The sequence below is a fragment of the Otolemur garnettii genome, unplaced genomic scaffold (assembly GCF_000181295.1).
Source record: "Otolemur garnettii isolate 467f Iridium unplaced genomic scaffold, OtoGar3 scaffold00001, whole genome shotgun sequence".
Lineage (NCBI taxonomy): Eukaryota > Metazoa > Chordata > Mammalia > Primates > Galagidae > Otolemur > Otolemur garnettii.
Window position 1 is genome coordinate 25,654,207 of NW_003852396.1, and position 19,799 is coordinate 25,674,005.

A 19,799-nucleotide genomic window follows, 5' to 3' on the forward strand; every position below is an offset into this window, starting at 1 on the left:
CACATACATAACATTTATTATATGCCAGATACTGTTCTAAGGGTTTTATGTCCGTTGATTCATTCCCCACAGTAGCCTTGTAAAGTACCTACTGTGTCTCCACTTTACAGAGGTGGGTTGGGGCTGAAAGAGAGGCCACGTGTTTACTCCAGAACATTTAGCTGCCTAGGGCAGAGCCTGGTTTGGAGCCCAGGCAGCCTCCACTTGAGGTTGTGCCCTGAAGACCAGTTTTGCTGTCTAAAGAAGCCCCTGCACGGGAGCCGTAAGCTGATTAGAAAAGATGATGCCTTTTCTCCCAGTAAAACATAGGCTCTTTGACCTTCTTTGCCTGAGCCAGAGAGTTGATGTCTCAATTCATTACTTACTTTTGGAAAAGTTGTTGCTTCTAAAAGTCAACTAATTAAAAAATTGTTCCTAGGTTGTTGATATTCATATTATCAACTAGTTTCTCTTTTCCTATGGCTTCTTGTATTATGTATATCATACTTATATGATACATGTTATATATGTGTGTGTGTTTATTAAGAAACTTAAACGTATGTTTGTACTCTCAATTGAGAACAATTCAACTATATAATGAGTATGCAAAATAAAAGGACAAATGGCTTTGGGAATTGAAACACAGAAGGAATTTCCCTCAAAGCTCCAATAAACATGATAATCCCTGTAGACACACCACTAGTACTTAAACATATAAAAGGTGATAAGTAAATAAAAGAGAAGAATAAACACAAGGCATGTCACTTAACTGGATGGAAATTTGCTGCTGATGGAAGTTGAGCTGTGGACTAACATTGGGTATTGAGTATTGATGCGCAGAGCACTTACAATTCCAATTAGCTCTCAGTGAACACCAGGCATTGATATACAGTGGACATCCCCATCACTGGCCATTTTTCATTTGTGAATATTGGCCATTAATGGAGGCTATCATTCCTACGAGAAACATCAGCTGTAAACGAACATTTGCATTAGCTAACAAGGGACACTGAATATTGATGGGCAAGGCCATATTAGCCTATGGTGACCTCTGTTGTTATAGACATTGCCCTTGGTGGACATTAGGTATGAGTGGACTTTAGTACTGTGGACTCTTAATTCTACAAACACATAAAGAGGGTAGGCCTCTGCCCCATATTCCTGGCAGTCCTTGTCTAGAGAAATGTCCTATGAGCTGTATCTGCCTCTCATGTCTCTTTCCCTCTGAAAGCCCTTTGGCCATGTGGCAATTTGGGTAAACCAGGGGTCATGTGATAACCATAGAAGGAAATTCCTGCATTTGACCAACCCTGCCTGGGTGTTCACATCTTCTTTCTCTATAGATGGGATGACCAAATCACAGCAGGGCTGGCTTCATGGGCAGTGAATGACACTGTGCTTGGTTTAGTGCTCTGTTCTTACCACTTTTAAATTCTTAATACTTTTTGAAAAGAGGGCCCCACATTTTCACTTTGCACTAGGCCCTGTAAATTATGCAGCCAATTCCAAAGCACAGTCCTGACCACTTGCCCTGGAAAGTTGGGCTGCTCCTCACTGGGTCTTTATCTCAGTATCTGGGAAAAGGGGCCAAGAGAGAAAGGACTTTGACTTTGGCCTGTGGCTTTTTATATTCTAGGATTTAGAATGAATGGCCTGATTGGAGATACTGAGTATTTAGAGCTGTAAAACTTCCCCAATTTATTTAAAGCAGAAAAATAAATGGAATCCCAGTGTTCTGTGGTTTCTCGGAATGCCTCTACCCTCTCTGATTCGTGGGATCTACGCAGCTGGCCTGGCCCCTGAGGTAGGACAGGCAAGGGTAAGGGAACTGCCATCTGGCAGATGAAGCCAGGCATAGGAAGATTTTCTCGTCTGTATAGTGACAAAAACACCTGGTGCAGCTGTGAGGAGGAAAGGATGGCACGTGCACAAAGCATGAGTAACAGCACATGCTCAGTAAATGACAGTGCATCTCAATGAAATGCAAGGACATGTTTGTGACCCTGCCTGACCATGATGGCAAACCAGGCCTCACTTGTTTTCTCCTCTCTATAAGTCAACTGGCGTGGCTGAATGCCTGTTCCACATTAGGCACACAAGAGCTTGCCATTGAACAAGCTCTACTGAAGCCTAATATTGAAGACTATTGTTCTATGAGTCTACAAGCCCAAACATTTAGGAAATTCTTCAGTTCTGATGAATTACCAAATATGGCTTCATGACTATAGGGTTCTATAATCAACTGCATAATTCTGTGATTAAATGGAGAGAAAGGGCACTTGTGGGGTGTTTATTTTGTGCCAGGCACTGTACTTGGTTCTCTATAATGTTATTTCACTTCTTTTTTATACTATCCTGTTGGGGGGAGATATTTTCATCCCTATTTTCCAGGCTAGAGAGGCAAAGCGACTTGGCTGAAGTCACACAATTGGTTTGTGATGGACCCAAGACTTCAACTCTTTTCTGTGAATTCCATAATGGAATCTTTGCACGAATCTGTGGTTTTGTGAGATTCTAACTCCCTTATTCTAGGTGCCAGGATTCCTGGAGGGCAGAGTCTGGCAGGGTGAGGGTGATCTGGTGGGTAGAGAAGGGCGCTGGGCCTTGCTCCAGGCGCAAGCCACGAGTGGCCACGAGTGACCACGAGGTGGCGCTGCGGGCCGGAAACCTCCGTCCCCGCCAGAGAGGACGTGTGAACGCTCCAGTGGGCAAGGGCTCCTGCTCCGCGGGACTTTGGATCTCCATAAGGCAGCAGGAGGCCAGGAATGGGGGGTTGCGGGTACTGTCCCCCCACCAGGAAGTATGAGCCCGCACAGTGTGACGGCTTTGCACCCATCCTCTTTCCAAGTTTCTCGGTTGCCCTGTTTTGCAGATAAGAAAGCTACACTCAGGGCAGAGGTGACCTGCCCCAGAGCTCACTCCTGCAGACCTTCTGCCTTCCTTTCTCAGTCTTCTGCATCCTTTGTCTCTGTGTTTAAGACCCTTGTGTTTCATGGCCTGCCCCCCAAGGACTCCTTCCACAGGCAGTGCTTTGAGAAGATCCAGACACACTGGGTGAAAAGCATTGTGCTGCCTCCCCTACCCCTGCATTTGAAGCCTCTCTGTCCTAAATCAGCCAGGCTCCCTGCCCCCCACCCTAGGCCACATGCCTCAGCTCTTTCCTACACTGACTGGTGGGTGACAGCCTTGGGTTCAGAACCTCTGGTTGGTACTTCTCCCTGGGAAGGCCTGATTGTACAAGACAGGCAAGCTCCCCACTGATGCACCTGGCCTGAATGTTCTGGGCTCTGTGCCATTGACACTTCACCTACGACCTCCCCTGAGTGCCAGCCCCCTTTGTCTTTGTCCACTGGGTGGATGAGCCTTGTCCAGGACACCTTCCTAACTTCTCCACAGGGCTCTGGGCCCCTGTACTGCTCTTAGGTGTCTTCCTTCTTCTCCCTTCCCAGGAAAAATGAGTCTCCCTAGGGCAGAGACTGGGATGGACTCATCTTCCTGCCTTGTGCAAGACCTGGCCTGGAGTAGATATCAGAAATAGCTTGTCCTTGTTGGTGAAGATGGTGAATATACCTGTAGACTTTGACCAGTTAGAGGGAAAAACTTGGTTACAGAACCACCACCCACCTGAGCCAAAAGTGAGCTCCCTGTCACTGGAAGCATGCAAATAGGAGTTAGGGTACCATGGCAGCTGAAATGCCAAGGATGAACAAAGTACTGTTGGAGCTCAGGGGTGAAGGTGCAGAGTGGACCTCAGGGAAGCATCTAAGGAGGAACTAGGTTTACTGGGAAGTTCATGGCTATGGACTGATCACTGGTGGATAGAGTTGAGGTTTGGAGGGTAGATGAGGATGGAGCTAGGGTCTACCTCTGAGTAACTCCCTTCCTCCTGTCACCTTACTCCCCAAATCCTGAGAGATTATTGAGCTTTTCAAATAGAACAAACTGCTCAGGGCAGAGCCTAACCTAATTTGTCCTGTGGCTCAGGATTGATGATGCTCACTGGTTGAATGATGGAAAGAACAATTCTTTTTTTTTTTTTTTTTTGAGACAGAGCCTCAAGCTGTCCCCCTGGGCAGAGTGCCGTGGCATTACAGCTCACAGCAAACTCCAGCTCCTGGGCTCAAGCGAGTCTCCTGCCTCCGCCTCCCAAGTAGCTGGGACCACAGGCGCCCGCCACAACGCCCGGCTATTTTTTGGTTGCAGCCGTCATTGTTGTTTGGCGGGTCCGGGCTGGGGATTCGAACCCGCCACCTTAGGTGTACATGGCTGGCGCCTTAGCCGGTTGAGCTATAGGCGTCGAGCCGAAAGAACAATTCTTTATACAATGTTTATTAAACCAAGCACCAGTCAGCTGCTGGGCTGGGTTGGTAGGGCAAGACAGAGCTCTCATTGCCCGGTGGGCATCTCTATGGGACCAGCCACGGGCTGACTTCTGCTTAACACCTCCCAACACATGCCCAGGACACAACATTACAAAAGTGAACAAATGCAAACTTTTTCTTTTACAAATGACATTGTTTCCATCCCCTGCCAGCAGGGTTGGGGGCGGGGGTTGAAAGTGACAGTCCATTAAAAAGGCAACAACTTTTATAAAAGGAAGGCTAAGGAAAGAGCCCAGGGCTGGGAAGCTGAGATGCCACCCTGGGGTGGTGCATACACATGGGTAGGGAAGACTCTATTCTGCCAGGCACTGCTGGCTCAGTGGGGACTGAATCCAGGAGGCCCTCACAGGCTCCAGGACTGCATCAACTCTGCCAGGGAAAACAGGCACATTTCCAGTCTTGATGTAGGGAGACTTTACCCCAGAGTGAGAAACCGGCAGGGTTAGGGCTGAGGCTGACATACCCTAAGCCTCCAGAGGCTGTCAGAGGTGAACTGACCATCATGCAACACGGCTGGTCACTGGGCCCAGCGTCCCTTTTCCGAGGCCCTTGCCTGTCCTGCTGCTGCTCCTGGGGATGACTACAAAAGGGTACCAATGACAGCAAGGGGGAGCCTACAAAGCGGGGACACTTATTAGAGAAGACAGGAAAGTGCAAAGGGCCTGGGCTAGGAGGCAAAGACTATATCCTCCCTCTGCCCCTGGAGGAACTCAGGGTAGCATTTCTCCGTCTCTAGGCCTCAATTTCCCCACCTGTCACATGAGGAGGGTAGATTTGATTTTCTTTCCAGTTCCTTCTATATTAAAGGTTCTACCCTGGGTCCCAGGGGAAGAGAAAAGGATGAAGTGGGCCTCATGGCAAAGGACAAAGGTCTATATCGTAAGAGAAACCCATGCCTCTGAGTGACTGGACTATGGGCCCAAAGGGGACACTCAGTGGGCCTGAATTCTGCCCCACAGTGGCTCCAAACCCACCTTCTTCCTGCTGTGGGTCAGGTTGGGCCAGGCATGAGGGAAGGCACTTGAGGGAAAAGTGGGGAAGGGCAGCAGGGAGGGACCGGAGTCTGGTTTGGCATCAGAGTTCCTTTGCTCATGGTTGGGGGGCCTACAAAGACAAAGGGGGAAGACTTTGCTCCTGGGGGTTGGTCCCAGGTCCAAAGTCTCTCCTAGGTCCACAGCTCCTGCCTGCAGTGACACCACCACACAGACCTGAAGATTCCTCACTGGCACTGGCACATTAAAATATAAGTTATTCGGGACCTGAGCAAGCCCAGGGCAGCAGTCTGTCATGTGGCCCTGGGCCACACCATTCGTCACAAGATGTCGGGGCTCCTGGCAGCAGATTCCCGGGTATCTATACAGTGCAGGGCCACCTTAGGGCTCGAGCCAGGCTGCCGGGGGTAGGTGCCCTCCCGTACCAGACGCCGGCACCGCACATCCTGGCCCACACTGACGCTCTGCAATGCTGGGAGTTGGAGGAGCAGCATCTCAGGCAGGGGTACCAGGCCAGTGCCAGAAAGGTCCAGCTCCTGCAGGGAGCCCAGGCCTGAGAACACCTCAGTTCCAGCCCACTTGAGCTTGGGGTTGCCGGACAGGTCCAGGACCTGCAGGCCCGGTAGCTCACGAAAGCTATAGGGCGCCAGCTGGGGGAGCCTTTGCAGGCTGGCCAGCGACAGGTGAGTAAGGCCTGCCAGCCCCGTGAAGGCACCTGGGCCGATGGCAGCCAGGGGATTCCCATCTAGGCTCAGGTAGCGCAGGGGCAAGTCTCGGAGGTCGGGCACGGTGTGGAGCCGGTTCCAGGCCAGGTTCAGGCTCTGAATGGAGGGCGTGGGCAGGGCGGCCCGATCCAAGTGGGGCACGAGGTGGTGAATAAGGTTGTGGGAGAGGTCCACATGCAGTGTCCGGCCCTGGTTATGGGTAGTGAAGGCAGACATTGAGACCTCCCGGAGCCGGTTGTGGCTAAGGTTCACGTCACTCAGGGGTGAACTGGTGAAGCTGTTGGCTGGCAGGGCCGCAAGGCCATTGTGGCTGAGGTCGAGCGACTCCAGGTAGCGCAGGCGGGAGAAGGTGGTGGGTGAGATGCTGGTGAGCAGGTTGTGGCTGAGATCCAGGCCGGCCAGGGTGGTGTAGCCAGGCCCTGCCAACACTGACTCATTCACTGTCTCCAGCCGGTTGGAGGACAGGTCCAGGTGGGCTGTGTCCAGAGGGATAGGCACCGGCACGATGTGGGGGCCCAGGCCGCTGCAGTCCACCCGAGTCAGGCTGAAGCTGTCGAAGAGGCCGAAGGTCTCCACCTCACACTGGCACCCGGGGAAGCATGGTCGGGTTGTCTGCGCTCCACTCACGAACAGCAATAGCAGGAGCAGGGACCACGGCATGGTGAGGGCTAGAAAGAGGGCCACAGGTGAGGTGTGAATGTACCGGACGGTTCTAACCCCACCCCTCAAGACAGGCACCAGTGTGTCTGACTACACGCAGCTGGGGAAGTTGCCAGTCCTTGTCCTCCTGTAGTGTTTCCTGGAATACTGTTCCTTACAATTCCTAGTCTCTGGGGCTCTCAGGCCTCAGTTTCCTCATCTGTATGGTAGAAAGGGTTAGATGGGTAGAGTTTACATTGGATGCGGCAGAACCAGCTGCTGTAGATGAAGGCAGGCCTGCTCTCTGGGAGTGAGGAGCCTCCATATCTGCTCACCATCCTGCTGTAGGGTATTAAAGAACCCAGTTCGAAACCCACTGGACTGGATGGTTTCTGGAGCTGGCCCAGCTCCAGGCACCAGAAGGGAGGGGCTTGTGTTGTAGGGGTTGGGGTTAGGGTGCCCCATTCTCCTCTGCTGAGCATGTCCTATGGGGCGGGCACTATGCTAGCTGCCTCATGGCATGATCTTATTTAACCCTTACAACTGTCCTGTAAAGCAGAAATTTTTTTCTCCATTGCCCTAAGGGAACTGAGCCTTAGGTTAAGAAATTTTTCACAGTGACATGGCTAAGTGGAGTGGCCCTGGGTGGGGAACAGACAGGTAGTGCAGCCCACTGCTGCATTCTGGCAGTGGCTGAGCCAGGCCTGAGCCCCACACTCCAGCCTTCCAGTCCAGGGCTCTCTCCTGGCAATGGGACCTGCAGGGACTATCCCACCTTCTCCCCACCACCCTCTCCCAGGCTCTGTCCTCCAGAGGGATCTGCCCTTTCAAATGCAGACCTTGTCTAGATGCTCAGATGAGCTCTGGGGACACTTTTCCTAAGTCCCTTTCCCCCTTGCCCTGCCCCCTACCCCTAACTGATACAGCTTATTATACCTCTTTGGCTTGTCCTTTAACCTTGAGCAGCCAGCTGGGTTGGTGCCCCATTATACAGACGAAGAAACAGAGGCTCAGAGTGGAAAAGGGCCTTATCCCAAACTAGTAAAAAGCAGGCCAGGATTAGAACCCAGGTCCACTCAATTCCAATTGCTCTGTTCACATCTGCTCCCTCCAACAGACCTGGTAGGGTGGCTGTGGAGCGGCAGGTTGCAAAAGGGGCTTTTCTCACTGTCACATGCAGTGACACAAGCCACTTCCCTCTTCTTGAATCTCAGTTTCCATCTCTGTACAATTACAATGGTAGCTGCCAGAGATGCCAGGTACCATGTCTATGTTGTCACATCTAAAGGTTATAGCCAACCACAACTCTGTTGGACTCAAAACCTGAGTCCACATCTGCTGTATACAGTACTTCCTGGGACAGTGATGCTCAGTGGCACCAGCACGAAGATGAAAGGGCTGAGCAGTGGGGGCTTCAGAATGGACAAAATAGAGTGTATGGTTACCCTTCCCCTGCATGTCAGCCCCACGGCCTGGGAGATGGGAGAGGGCAGTCAGCTTCTGTCCAGCAGGGCTCTCCATCTGGTGGCCGTGCTCTGTGCCCCTGCCCTCCTGTTCATCCCTCCCACTGGCCTTCAGGGTAGGTGGGGTGGGCTAGGGAGCTGCCACTTTCTGGAGAGGGGTGGGGTGGGGGTTAGGGAGCAGCAGGATAGCATTACCAGTTCCATATGAAACTTTAAAGAACTAGCCACTTGATCCGTACTCTGGCTCTGCCAGGGGACAGGGAGAAGTGGGGCTCTTTTCCCTTTCTCTCCCCATGTGGGCCCCTCCTCTCCCACCCCTTTCTTTTGTAGAGGCCAATTTGAGGATTAAACCGGGCCCAGGTGCATCCTGGGCTTGGTCCCAGCTGAGGCAGGACAGAGTGTTCCAATGTCTGGAACCAAAAGGAAACTATTAAGTTGCTTCAGGCCCCCTTTGTTCCCCCGGGTGAGCTCCTCACCACAGGGTTCATTACCACCAAAGGCCCCACCTCCCCTGCTAAGCTGATCTGCTTTTACCCACCCTTCCTGGGGTTTAAACAAACACCACAAAGGCACCGAAATTACCCTTTGGTTCCCAGAGGTGATTATACAAGGGGTCTGTGAAATGCCAATGCCTCTCGCAAGCTCTGCTTATGTAACCAGCAGTCCAAGTCCAGCCCAAATGCTGTTCTGCCGGAGGGGGCCTCTCACTGCCCCTCTCTAGGCCTCAGCCTTGTCCCTTGCACCACAGGGTGGCAATTTCTGCCCAGCCCTCCTCACTTAATTGATTAGCCCTCACTGAAATGCACTGCCAACTGTGAGGAGCTGTGCACACGTGCAGGGTGGCTTTTCCCAGGTAACCCCCAGATCTGGAGCAGAGGCAGTGGTGGTAGCAACTAGTGTTCAGGGGGCGAGTGTAGGTGGGAACCCAGCTAGATAACTGCACATAATGCCCTTCCCTGGGGCACTGGACCATAATCCCTGCTCAGTTTTACAAGTGGACGCCTCTTCTGGGGCCCCTGCTTGGTGCCAGGCCTGAGTGTAGGGTGCGGCCTTTACGGTGGAAGCACCGGCAGTGACAGAGCCAGGCCTCGCTGTTGTGCTAGTGCTGGACACACTTTCTTTCGTTCAGTCCCTGAGGCCAGGAGCCTCATACCCACTTCAAAGTAGAGGAAGTGAGGATCAGAGAAGGGTCACCTGGTGAACTGTGTAGCTCTGGGAAGATACGGGTGAGTTAAAATGGAGAAGACAACCCGGTCCTCAAGGAGTTGCTCTGAGGATTAAAGGCCGCATGTGAGATGCCCCATACAGCGCAGTAGGTGGTTCTCCCAGATAGGGAACGCAAGGGCCACTCACCACCTCCTTTACTACACTCCACACAGCAGCACTGGCAGGGAGGTGGCAGGGCACATTGACAAGACAAGTCCTGGGGGGGCAGTGAGGAGCTCTCAGTCATAGTCTCTCCTTGCTCTACTGTGGACTGTACCCATCTCTGGACAAGTCCCTTCCTCTCTCTGGGCCTCACTTTCTCCAACTTCACAATTAAAGAGGTTTAGTTTAGATAACCCAACTCCAGATTTTCAGGATTTTAAAATTTAGTAAAAGCTCTTACTAAACCTCTACTAGGTATATACAAAGCACTGGGCTAAGGCACATGAGGGCATGTTGGGGGTGAGAAGATGGATACCAGGGCCCCTGTCCTCTGGGCCTTACAGATCAGCAATGGGAACAAAAGACCAACTCACCAAGAGAACACCAGCTTTGCACTCAGGAGAGTGGGACTTTAGTCCCAGGTCTGCCACTGTCTGTGTGGCCTTTGCAGTTTTAATTCTTTGAGCCTCTGGGACCTATGCTTTACTCTTGGGAAAAAGGGAAAGAAAGACCGATGGCCACTAAGGAAGGCTGAGGGAGAAGAGGGATCTTTGAGTCAAGATTCATCACTTTTTTCCAAACCATGACCAAATAGGAGAGATCCACTGATGAACCAGGTTACAGAACACAAGGACAGGAAGACAAGGGCTTAGAAACTACATCCACCCATAGTTTGGGATGCCATGAGTTATGTACCTTCAGGCCCACAGGGCCAGGACCACAGTGACACTAAGGAATGTTTGCTGATGGAATGTAAGGACAAAAGAATAAATGGTATGGTTTTTTTTTTTTTTTTTTTGAGACAGAGCCTCAAGCTGTCCCCCTGGGTAGAGTGCCATGGCTTCACAGCTCACAGCAACCTCCAACTCCTGGGCTCAAGCGAGTCTCCTGCCTCAGCCTCCCGAGTAGCTGGGACCACAGGCGCCTGCCACAACGCCCAGCTATTTTTTGGTTGCAGCCGTCATTGTTGTTTGGCGGGCCCGGGCTGGATTTGAACCCGCCACCTTGGGTGTACATGGCTGGCGCCTTAGCCACTTGAGCCACAGGCACCGAGCCTAATGGTGTGGTCTTAATAGGCTCCAGGCAGGTCTCCCCACATGATGCCCCAGACCCTGCTATGAGATATTTCTCTAAACAGCTTTGGCCACATCACTCCCCTCATCCAAAACCTCTCAGGTTCTGCTCATACCTACAGAAATGACATTTTCCTGGGCATAGAGGCCCTCAGTCCACCATGTGTGTTTGAACTCTCCTTGGTAGTCAGAGTGAAAATAGCCTTTACCTTGATGACCTCTGAACCATTCTCAGCCTCTGCTCATGCTTCTCCAAACTTGGAGGGTTCCAGAGCAGGCAGGCCCCTTGGAGAACATGGTGACTGGGGCCCACAGAGAGGCAGTGAGGGCAAGGAATGGCAGACCATGGGCTAGGACCTGGGACCTGAGGCCTCAGACTGCTGCCAGTGCCACACACACACACCCAGCCCACCCTGGTCCCACCAGAAGAACAAAGCCTGTTCTGTCCACTTGGGTTCCTGGGCCACCCCTCCTCCTGGCCTGTCATACCACAGGCTATCGGCCCACCTCCTTCAGATGCATACCAAGTAATTCTCTGCAGTCATTTACCTGCCTGTTTCCCGACTGGTGTGCACAGCTTGGGACAATTCCCTGCCTTCTTGCCCTGCACCCTTTCCCCTGCCCGGGATCAGAGCCAGGCCTGGCCAGTGCATGCATCGAGAAGCAGATAAAGGGTGAGTCCAGTACATAAGGGTCAACACTGGCCTCAGGCCTGGGTGTGAATCCTGCTTTGTACCAATTAGCCTTGGACAAGTCTCAACCTCATTGCATCCCATTGTCTTCAGCAGGAATAAGAACTCAACGTTGTTCAAAAGGATTAAATGATAGAATGCGAAGCACTCTGCTGTCTGTAACATGTTAGGGCTCTGTGTATGGTAGCCAATGATGGCAATGATTTATTGAGCTTCCTGAAAGCAATGACCATGTGATCCTTCATGTCCCTTTCCAACCCAATATCCTGTGCTGTGGCAGGCACCCAGCAGATCTGAGACTGCTATGCTAATACTCTTGTCACTACTGGGGTTCGGAGCCTTCTGGCCTCAGCTGCCTGCTGCCCCTGTGGTGCTGTACCACAACATCTCAGGCCCATAGACTTTTCCAGCTCCTACCTGCCCTAACTTCAACAGGAAGCCCCTGGCACTGAGCCCTGGCACCCACCTGAGACAGATTTTTGCCTCAACCAGCTGCACCCCAGCACTGAGCTGTTTCCCACCCTGCTCCCTCAGTCATGAGCTCACTCAGGCTGACGCCAATGAAATCCCCAGGTGGAAGTTTCATAAATGTCCTGCCCTCCAACCACTTAGTCAGCTCTGGAAAGGCAAGGCAGAAAGAATTTCAAGGCCAGACTCCCAGAGCCTTGAGGGCCGGCTCTCCCAATAGACTTGCTAATGCCACACATCTGTACAAACATATCAGCTCACCATGTACCTCTACACCAGTATCTCATTTCTGCCTCACCACATCCTTCACTGTGGGGATTACTGTCCCTATTTTGCAAACAAGGAAACAGCTGTTATTCAGTGGGGTAGCAGAGGATCCAAGATTCAACCCGATGTCTGAGTTCTAAATCTACTCTGCTTCAACTTACAAATAGGCATGTACAGTGACAGCTTAGACCAGGTTATGCCAGACTGTAGTTATGAGTTTACCTGCCTGTCCTTCTGGGAGCAGGGATGAGGTTAGACTCATTTTTAATGCCCTTGCAGCTGAGCACTGGGCCTGGTGCAGAACAGGGGCTATGAAGATACAGCAAACATTGGGAATATAGCCACCTCCCCAAAGGATACTTCTCAACCCTTCCCATGTTTCCCCAACTATTCTTTAATCTGTTCAGTCACCCTGCAAGATCAGCATGTTAGATGGCATCATATCTACATTATAGCTGTGTAAAGAAGCCCAGAGAAGTTCAGTGATCTGTCTAGAGCCATACAGCCAGTGAGGACTAGGACTGGACTCAGGTTTTCTGACACTCAGAGCCTGGTCTTCTCCATGACACGATCCCTGGTGTAGGTGGGACCTGGAAGCCCAGCAAACTTCACCAAGGGAGGATGATCTATAGAGAGACAGGCAAGGCCCCCAATACTGTTTTCCTCTTTCAAGATGTCCTCTTCCTGAAGATTTTCAAGCTTCCATAAATTTGAGGTAGCATGCAGGGATATATAGAGAGGCGGTATGGGACAGAGGAAAGGGTTTTGTAGCCAGGCAGAATGGTCTCCAATCCTATAGGGCCTCAACCACTATGAGGCTTGATTGTGCCCTCACCCCCAAGTCCATCTGTTCCATGGTAATAATCCTCGGATTGTTCCTAGTGGATCACTGTGATGATTACATGAGGAAAGTGAAGACTGAGCCCTGGACCTGGCACATGCTGGCTCACTGGATGTTGGTTTCTGCTCCCTAATGGATGAGGGAAGAAAAGGTGCAGTGACACCAGCAGATCCTAAGGCAAGGCAGGGGCAGAGGATGGAGAAGAACCTACAATTCATCCCCAGAGGCCTTAGATTCCTTTGCAAGGCACCACCCCAGTTCTCAATGGGGCTCCAAGGTGCTGACGAGGACCACCTCCTAGGGAATTGGGAAGGTCACCAAAGCTTACAGAGGCCAAAGTAGGCTGAGTAGTTGTGTTGCCTATAACAGAATGAGGGCTTGGTGTCAAATCAGCAGCTCTCCCTGGACAGGTGGGGTTACTGGCTTCCCTCTTCCTCATCCCCAAGCTGGGCAGTCACCTCACCCAGCCAGTGGGTTTAGAAGGCCTGCTGTAATAGCCTCACTCTGGCCCCTGCCCCCAGCTGCTAGCCACACAGTCTTCCCAAGAGAAGACTGGGATGCTACCACTACTCCCTCTTTAAAACTCATTCCACAAAGAGAGCTTTCCAGTCTAGAGGCTGATCACTCTCCTAGAGCAACCTGCCTTTGCACGGGCAGTCCCCTCTGACAAAGATGACAAAAATACCCTTCTTTCCTTTGTCTACCATGCAAACTCACTCATTTGATTCAAAAGCCACTTCCTCTGTGAGGTTTTCCCAGTGTGACCTGCCCCTCATTCAGCAAAAGGTTTCCCATGATCCCTGGACTGCCCATCACAGTCCCAACCAACTTTGCGGTCTGTGGCCATCTGCAAATCTGTGCCTAGCTCCTTGCCTGCACAAGACCTGGCCATGTGAAGGGCGATAGATCAGATGCCTGAAATGTTGTGGACAGAAAGCTTCCTTCTGTTTCAGGGGGAGCATAACAATTGGCTTAACCTTATAGGACAGTTAGGGCTTTGCCAGGTAGTGAAATGAGATTTAGGGCCAGAGTAGATGCTGTCTCTGCCTTCTAGTGTCAGTACAATCCAACAAACGTCTACACAGCGTAATACACACTACAAGCCCCTTCTCATTTATTAGCACATGTAATTCATTGTCCTATGTAATATTCACAACAGAAGAGTAGGAACTGATACCCTCATTTCAAGGATGAGTAGACTAAGAATTAGAGAGGTAAAGTTACTTGTCCCACACCCCAGAGGTAGGAAGCAATGGAATGGAAGTAAAATCTAGGTCTTTCTACTCTAAGAGGCTGAACACTCAGCCCCCAGATTGGCCTCCCAGGCTTTAGCCCCACCAGCAAGCAGAGAAGGGTTTCTTAGAATTACCCATCCCACCCTCCTATGCCTGTGTAAAATTTCCAGCAGCTCTTAACTGAGTACAAGTTCAAATCCCAGCTCCTAGGCCTGGCATTCAAAGCCTTGATGATATGGCCCCTGGCTTCCCTCCCAAGCCTCAAGTTCAATTCCAATTCCCCACCCTCAAGACTTTGTACCTAACAATTCACCATGCTGAATACCTGTGCTGTTTCCATGCACAGATCTTACACATGCTGCTCCTCCTGTGGGAGACTCTCCCTGTTCCCCTGTGTACTCAGTGATCTCAAAACCCTGAAAAGAAGTAACCTTCTCTGTCAGGTCTCTTTCTTAGAAGTTGCTTTGGCCAGGGGGCTTCTGGTGGGGGCCTAGCCCGCCTCAGGAATTATCCTCAGTGCCCAGACCAGGCTTGTCCTGAGGAAGGATGAATGGAACTTTTAAGCATGTCTCTCGCTTAGAATCAGACATGATGATTAGGAAGAAAATTAATCTAGGCTCTACTCACCCATAATCTGTCATTTAGAAGATAAGGGGGGAAAATGTTAATCCGTTCCCTTCTCTACACTTTTGACTCACTAATCAGCTTTTGTCTTTCAGCCTGGTGTTGGAAGAAGGGTAGGTGGGAGCCCTCTGAACTCTCTAGCCTTCTCTTCCTGAAGCAAATTAGTGTCTAGGAATCGGTCAAGTCAGAAGGGAGGTGTTTGTTAAACATCAAACTGATCTAGCCAGAAAAGGAAGGAACTAGATGGGCTGTCAATAGCAACCATTCTCTCAAGCGGCTATGGCGCCAGCCACATATACCTGAGCTGGCGGGTTCAAATCCAGCCCAGGTCACCAAACAGCAATGATAGCTGCAACCAAAAAATAGCCAGGCATTGTGGCAGGCGCCTGTAGTCCCAGCTACTTGGGACACGGAGGCAGGAGAATCGCTTGAGCCCAGGAGTTGGAGATTGTTATGAGCTGTGATGTCACAGCACTCTACCCAGGGCATCAGCTTGAGGCTCTGTCTCAAAAAAAAAAAAAAAAAAAAATATATATATATATATATATGGCGACCGTTCTGGAAGGGAAACTGAGGCTGGAGAAAAAGAGAGTGCTCATGGCTGCCTCCTTTCCAGATTAGTGGCTCTTGTGTCCCTCCCTGGAGTCTGCAGCATCTGGCAAAGTTCTAGCTTAAAGACTGGTGTGATACTTGTGAGGCTTAGGTGGGAGGATCGCTGGAGGCCAGAAGTTCAATTTTTCAGTGAACAATAATTGTGCCACTGCATTCCAGCCTAGACTGGCAGAGCAAAGCTTTAAAACAAAAATGGGAAGGTGAGGAGGAAGCATTTAAAAGGGAGGTGTGGAGGAAGTATTTAGGCTTATCTTTAGATCTTGCCACCCAGGCTCAAAACCCCAGTAGGTTCCAGCCGCTCAGAGCCCTCCCTCTCGAGCCCTCCCTCCTGTGTCAGTCCCCAGCTCTGCAAGTCTAGACTTATCCAAAAGCTAGGAAGGAAGGATCGAAGAAGCTCCTGAGTCACCTCCTCGCCAGGCCAAGTGTGGGCGGGCGCCGCTCTCCGCCCTGCTTTTACAGTGCTGTCTGTCCCTACCACGCGTTCCTTGCAGCAAGGGCATTCTCACCCCATCCGTGACAGGGTGATCCCCACTTAGCCACCCTGAGCAACTTGCCAGGGCCATGCCGTGGGCCGGTGGCAATCCCATTTGAAACTAGTGTGTGCTAGGTCCCACTCCCTGCAGTCCAGTTTGGTGTCCTTCGAGTTGGCGTCGCTGGCAGGCCCAGATCTGGATTAGCCGTTGTTTTCTCACCTACCAGATCTGAGGGCTGGTCTCCCTACCCCAGGGGCTGGATGCAAATGGAGTCGGAGGCTGGAGCTGGTCTCTCAGCCAAGTAGACACTTCTCTCTGGGTCACACACTCTCCTTCCAAGAAGCGCTAGGAGAGCAAAGCCACCGCCCTCCCCTCTTCTGTCCTCTCCTCTCCAGCCCCGGACCAGATCTCAGGACCAGTCACTTTCCTCCTCTCCCTTAGTCGGGGTCGGCGGAGGTGTCCCCACGCTCCGCCCAGCCCTGGCCATGGCCAGTCCCCAGGCGCTGCCAATCCCCTGACCCACCAATCCTATCGCATCCTCTAGCGGCCCAAGGACCTCGGGAGGTATAAGAAAAGGGAGGGCTGCCCGCGCCCCGCGCCTTGGCGGCAGGGGGGGAGGAAGGGGGCTGTTGCCAGAGGAACCGGGAGAAAAGTTTGGAGCCAAGTCGGCGGCCCGGGTGGACAGAAGGGGAGCGAGGAGTTGGGGCGGCGTCTGGCTCTCGGCGCGCACATACTCCACGGACATCCAATCCAGACACGTCGACAGGCACAGAGCACGTACGCGGACACACAACGATGCGCCCACAGGCACCCACAGCCAAATGCGGGCCCACGAAACATAGACACAGGCTCAAAACAACCACGCAAAGCCACGGACACACAAAAGCACAGGTAGATGTACGTCCCCAAACCAAAAGCCGCAAAGACCCACGAACGTGAGATGCACGTGTCCGCACAAAGACCCCAGAGGCGTTCGCCCACGGTCCCCAGGCACAGCCTTTGTCTCCAGAAATCCCTCTTCCCGGGGTCCGGGTTCTCCACTCCTGTCGAGCTCCCGGTGTCCGGCGGCTGCTGCCGTCGCCTTGTTTCCAGGAAAAGTTGAGGGGCCTCGGCGGGACCCAGCCCCGCCCCGGTGCCCGGCGCCACCCGCCCGCCAGCCGGCTGGGGCGGCAAGGTTGGGGTCGGAAGCTCGACACCTTCGCCCGCAGTGCGGGCTCCCTCTCCGCCCCGGGACCCGCACCCACCTGGAAGCCTGCGCCGCTGCCGCCTCGGCACGCTCACCCAGGCGGCCCGGCCGCTGGCCCCGTGGCCAGCGCTTTTCTCAGCACCGCGCGGCCCGCCCCCAGGTCCCCGCCCGCCGCTGGGCTCCCCCTCTGCCCCGCGCCCGCTGGTCGCTCAGGCGGGCGGCCGGGCGACTCAGGGAGTGTCGCCAAAGTGCCGGCCTTTCCCGACGCGCGCGCCCCTCCCCCCGCCCGCCGGCAGAGCCCGCGCGGAGCCCGGGTTCCACCCTAGGGAGCGTCTCGAAAGTGCGCAGCTCCCTCTCACTCCAGTCGGCCTCTCTCCCAGCTTCCTTTCTCCTCCCCCTGCTCGCTGAGCAGCCGCGGCTGATACCCGCACGGTCGGGAACATCTGGAGGTCGCTGGAGGGAGGGAGGGAGGGAGTGTGCGTGCGTGCGTGTGTGCATGTGTGTGTGTTTGTGTGTGTGTGTGTGTGTGTGTGTGTGTGTGTGTAGAAAGCGAATTAGTTGTTGGTAAGAAAGAAAGAAATTGGGTGGGAGAGGGCTTCCTCTTCTGGTGTTCTTCGTCCCCGCCCCACCTCCCTACGATTTTTTAAAAGAGTCAAAGAGGTTTCAAAACGTTAGAGAGAGAGAGAGACCAAGAATCTGAAGAAGAAAAAGGCTGAAAGATGAACCCACAGAGAGGAGACAGGCGGGCTTGGGCACAAAAGCTGGCAGGGGAGAAAGTCAACAGACTTTTCTGGAGCACACCCTGGTCTGCTGGTTAGAGTTGTAAGAAGGGAAACTGCTGTTTAGGCAGCGGCTTAAGTCGATTCTTCCCTCAGCAGGCCATCTCCTCTCACCCCTCTTTATACTAAAAACGACAAGAAAGCATCCAAAACACTTTTTAAATGAAGGGTTGTGGGAAGAAATGAACTGGTGTATGTATTCCCTAGGAGGAGAGGGTCTTTGTGTGGCTCCAGGCACAACGCCTACCTTGAGATGGGGGCAGCTCTCAGGCACGTGAGAGACCTGCCAGGGGAGGGGGGTTGAGGGAAGCTTTGGTCTCCTGGGACCTTCCAAGAACTTCACACCCACTTAGGAGAGGGCCGGTGGGTGCAGAGATTGGACAGTATTCCTCCTGCAGTGGCTGGGACTTGTAAACCCAGTCTTTTTGCTCTTTCTTCCTATATTACTTTTTTTTTAATTAAAAAAATAAGTTGCTTGGGTGTGTGTATGTGTCAGCCTAGCTGCCTGGGTGAGAAGGGAGACAAGTAGGGTGATGAGGCAGGAGTAGAGGCCACTACCCCAGCCAGCATTACCACATCTGCTGCCTAGAGAACAAAGTGCTCTTGCAGGTGGTCCCCCTGCACTTGAAGTCATGTGTGGTCTTAGAGACTCTTCTGGACTGAGACCCATGGCCTCTGCCAGTTAGGGAGGTGCAGAGACAAGGCTGGGAGCCTGGTCTTACCTGTCTGAAAGCAGGGAGAGCTCCCCTCTCTCCCCTCTGCCCATCAACTTCCCCTAGATAGAATCCCAGGTTCCAAAACTAGAAGACCTTACAGGTCATCTAGCTCAGACTCTTCATTCAGTGGTCTTCAAAATGGTGATGCCACAAGCCCCTTTGTATCCAGTGTCTTCCTTACAGTTTAGCTCAATAAAGGGGCTGCTGGGATTCAACTTTGCACCTTCTGGGTCCCTCAGGAAGAGTCAGAATGCTTCTGTTCCCCACCCTTCCACCCTCAAGTCTCCCTGCCTGCCATGCGCATCTGGTGAGGGTCAAGCATGAACAGGGTTCAGTTTCCGGCCCTGCTACTTACCAGCTCCAGGTAACCTTAGGCAGGTTATCTAAGCTGAGACTCTTGTTCTCAGCTGTAAGAAATAAACTAGGTAATTTAGGTATAGCTTTAGTCTGGCTCTCAAGAAGCTCTAGTGTGTGGTTGTTATTGCTAAAATGTCTCTTGTCATGGATTAGAGGCCAGAAAACCCAGCAGACTTGGCAGGGAAGGGAACAGGGAAAGGACCACCAACTCTCTAGCCTATGTGCCTGCTGCCTCCTCACCTCCTATGGGGAGTGTGTGTGTGTGTATGTGTGTGTGTATGTGTGTTTTAAGGAATCAGCCTCTGCCCTGGCCTAAGATGACCTCTGTTTAGCTTTCTTTCTCTGTGGAGTCTCAAGCTCAGCATCCCAGAAATGGAAATAGCAACGCTCAATTTATCCCAGCTCCCAACTCAGGGTGCTAACTCCCACTGCCCTTTGTATGCAGGGTCTAGCCAGCTGGGCTGGAGCCTCCACTCTCCCTAAAGGGCCTCTTACTTAACATAAATATGATAAACAACCTTTCACACCTTACTTAGTAGCTAGTAGCACTTTCTGAGCACTTGCACATTCCTCATTTCCCTTGATCTCCCTAGGGCCTCAGTTCTCCACAGGGCCTCAGCTGGGGAATCTCCATCAGCTTTACCCACCCACCCCAACCTCTTACTGACCTCCACCACTCTCTGTGCTTCTCTGTCTCTGGTCTCCCTCCTCCTGTCTGCTGTCCACACTGCAACAAGAGGGACCTTTCCAAACTACAATCCTGCAAAATGGATCACAACCCTTGATTGCTTATAGCCTTTCAGTGGCAAAAGCCAAACTCCTTGGCTTGGTATTTAAGGCCCATGTGACATGCCTTCCTCACCCTTCCTCTTCAGTATCAGTTCCGGCCACCCCCTCTTACACATTCCAAGCTCTCGTCACATAGCGG

The 19,799-nt window shown here is 52.3% G+C and overlaps 1 protein-coding gene across 3 annotated transcripts; it reads right to left on the bottom strand.

The window, feature by feature from the left end:
• Positions 1–4,292: 4,292 nt before the first annotated feature.
• TSKU (tsukushi, small leucine rich proteoglycan) lies at positions 4,293–19,599 on the bottom strand. 3 transcript variants are annotated; one of them, XM_023514810.1, is made up of 2 exons: positions 19,540–19,599; positions 4,293–6,746 (listed from the first exon to the last, which is right to left on the bottom strand). In XM_023514810.1, exon 2 carries the CDS (start codon positions 6,736–6,738, stop codon positions 5,674–5,676), a length of 1,065 nt encoding a protein of 354 aa, XP_023370578.1. In that variant the 5' UTR covers positions 6,739–6,746; positions 19,540–19,599; the 3' UTR covers positions 4,293–5,673. The 3 variants fall into 3 exon arrangements, with proteins under 3 accessions (XP_023370578.1, XP_003780929.1, XP_023368282.1); XM_003780881.3 differs by lacking the exon at positions 19,540–19,599 and adding an exon at positions 17,078–17,245; XM_023512514.1 differs by lacking the exon at positions 19,540–19,599 and adding an exon at positions 16,057–17,071.
• Between the last annotated feature and the right edge of the window lie 200 nt (positions 19,600–19,799).

Coding starts and splice junctions, on each gene's coding strand:
- TSKU (XM_023514810.1), bottom strand. CDS start 6,738: ATGCCGTGGTCCCTGCTCCTGCTATTGCTGTTCGTGAGTGGAGCGCAG.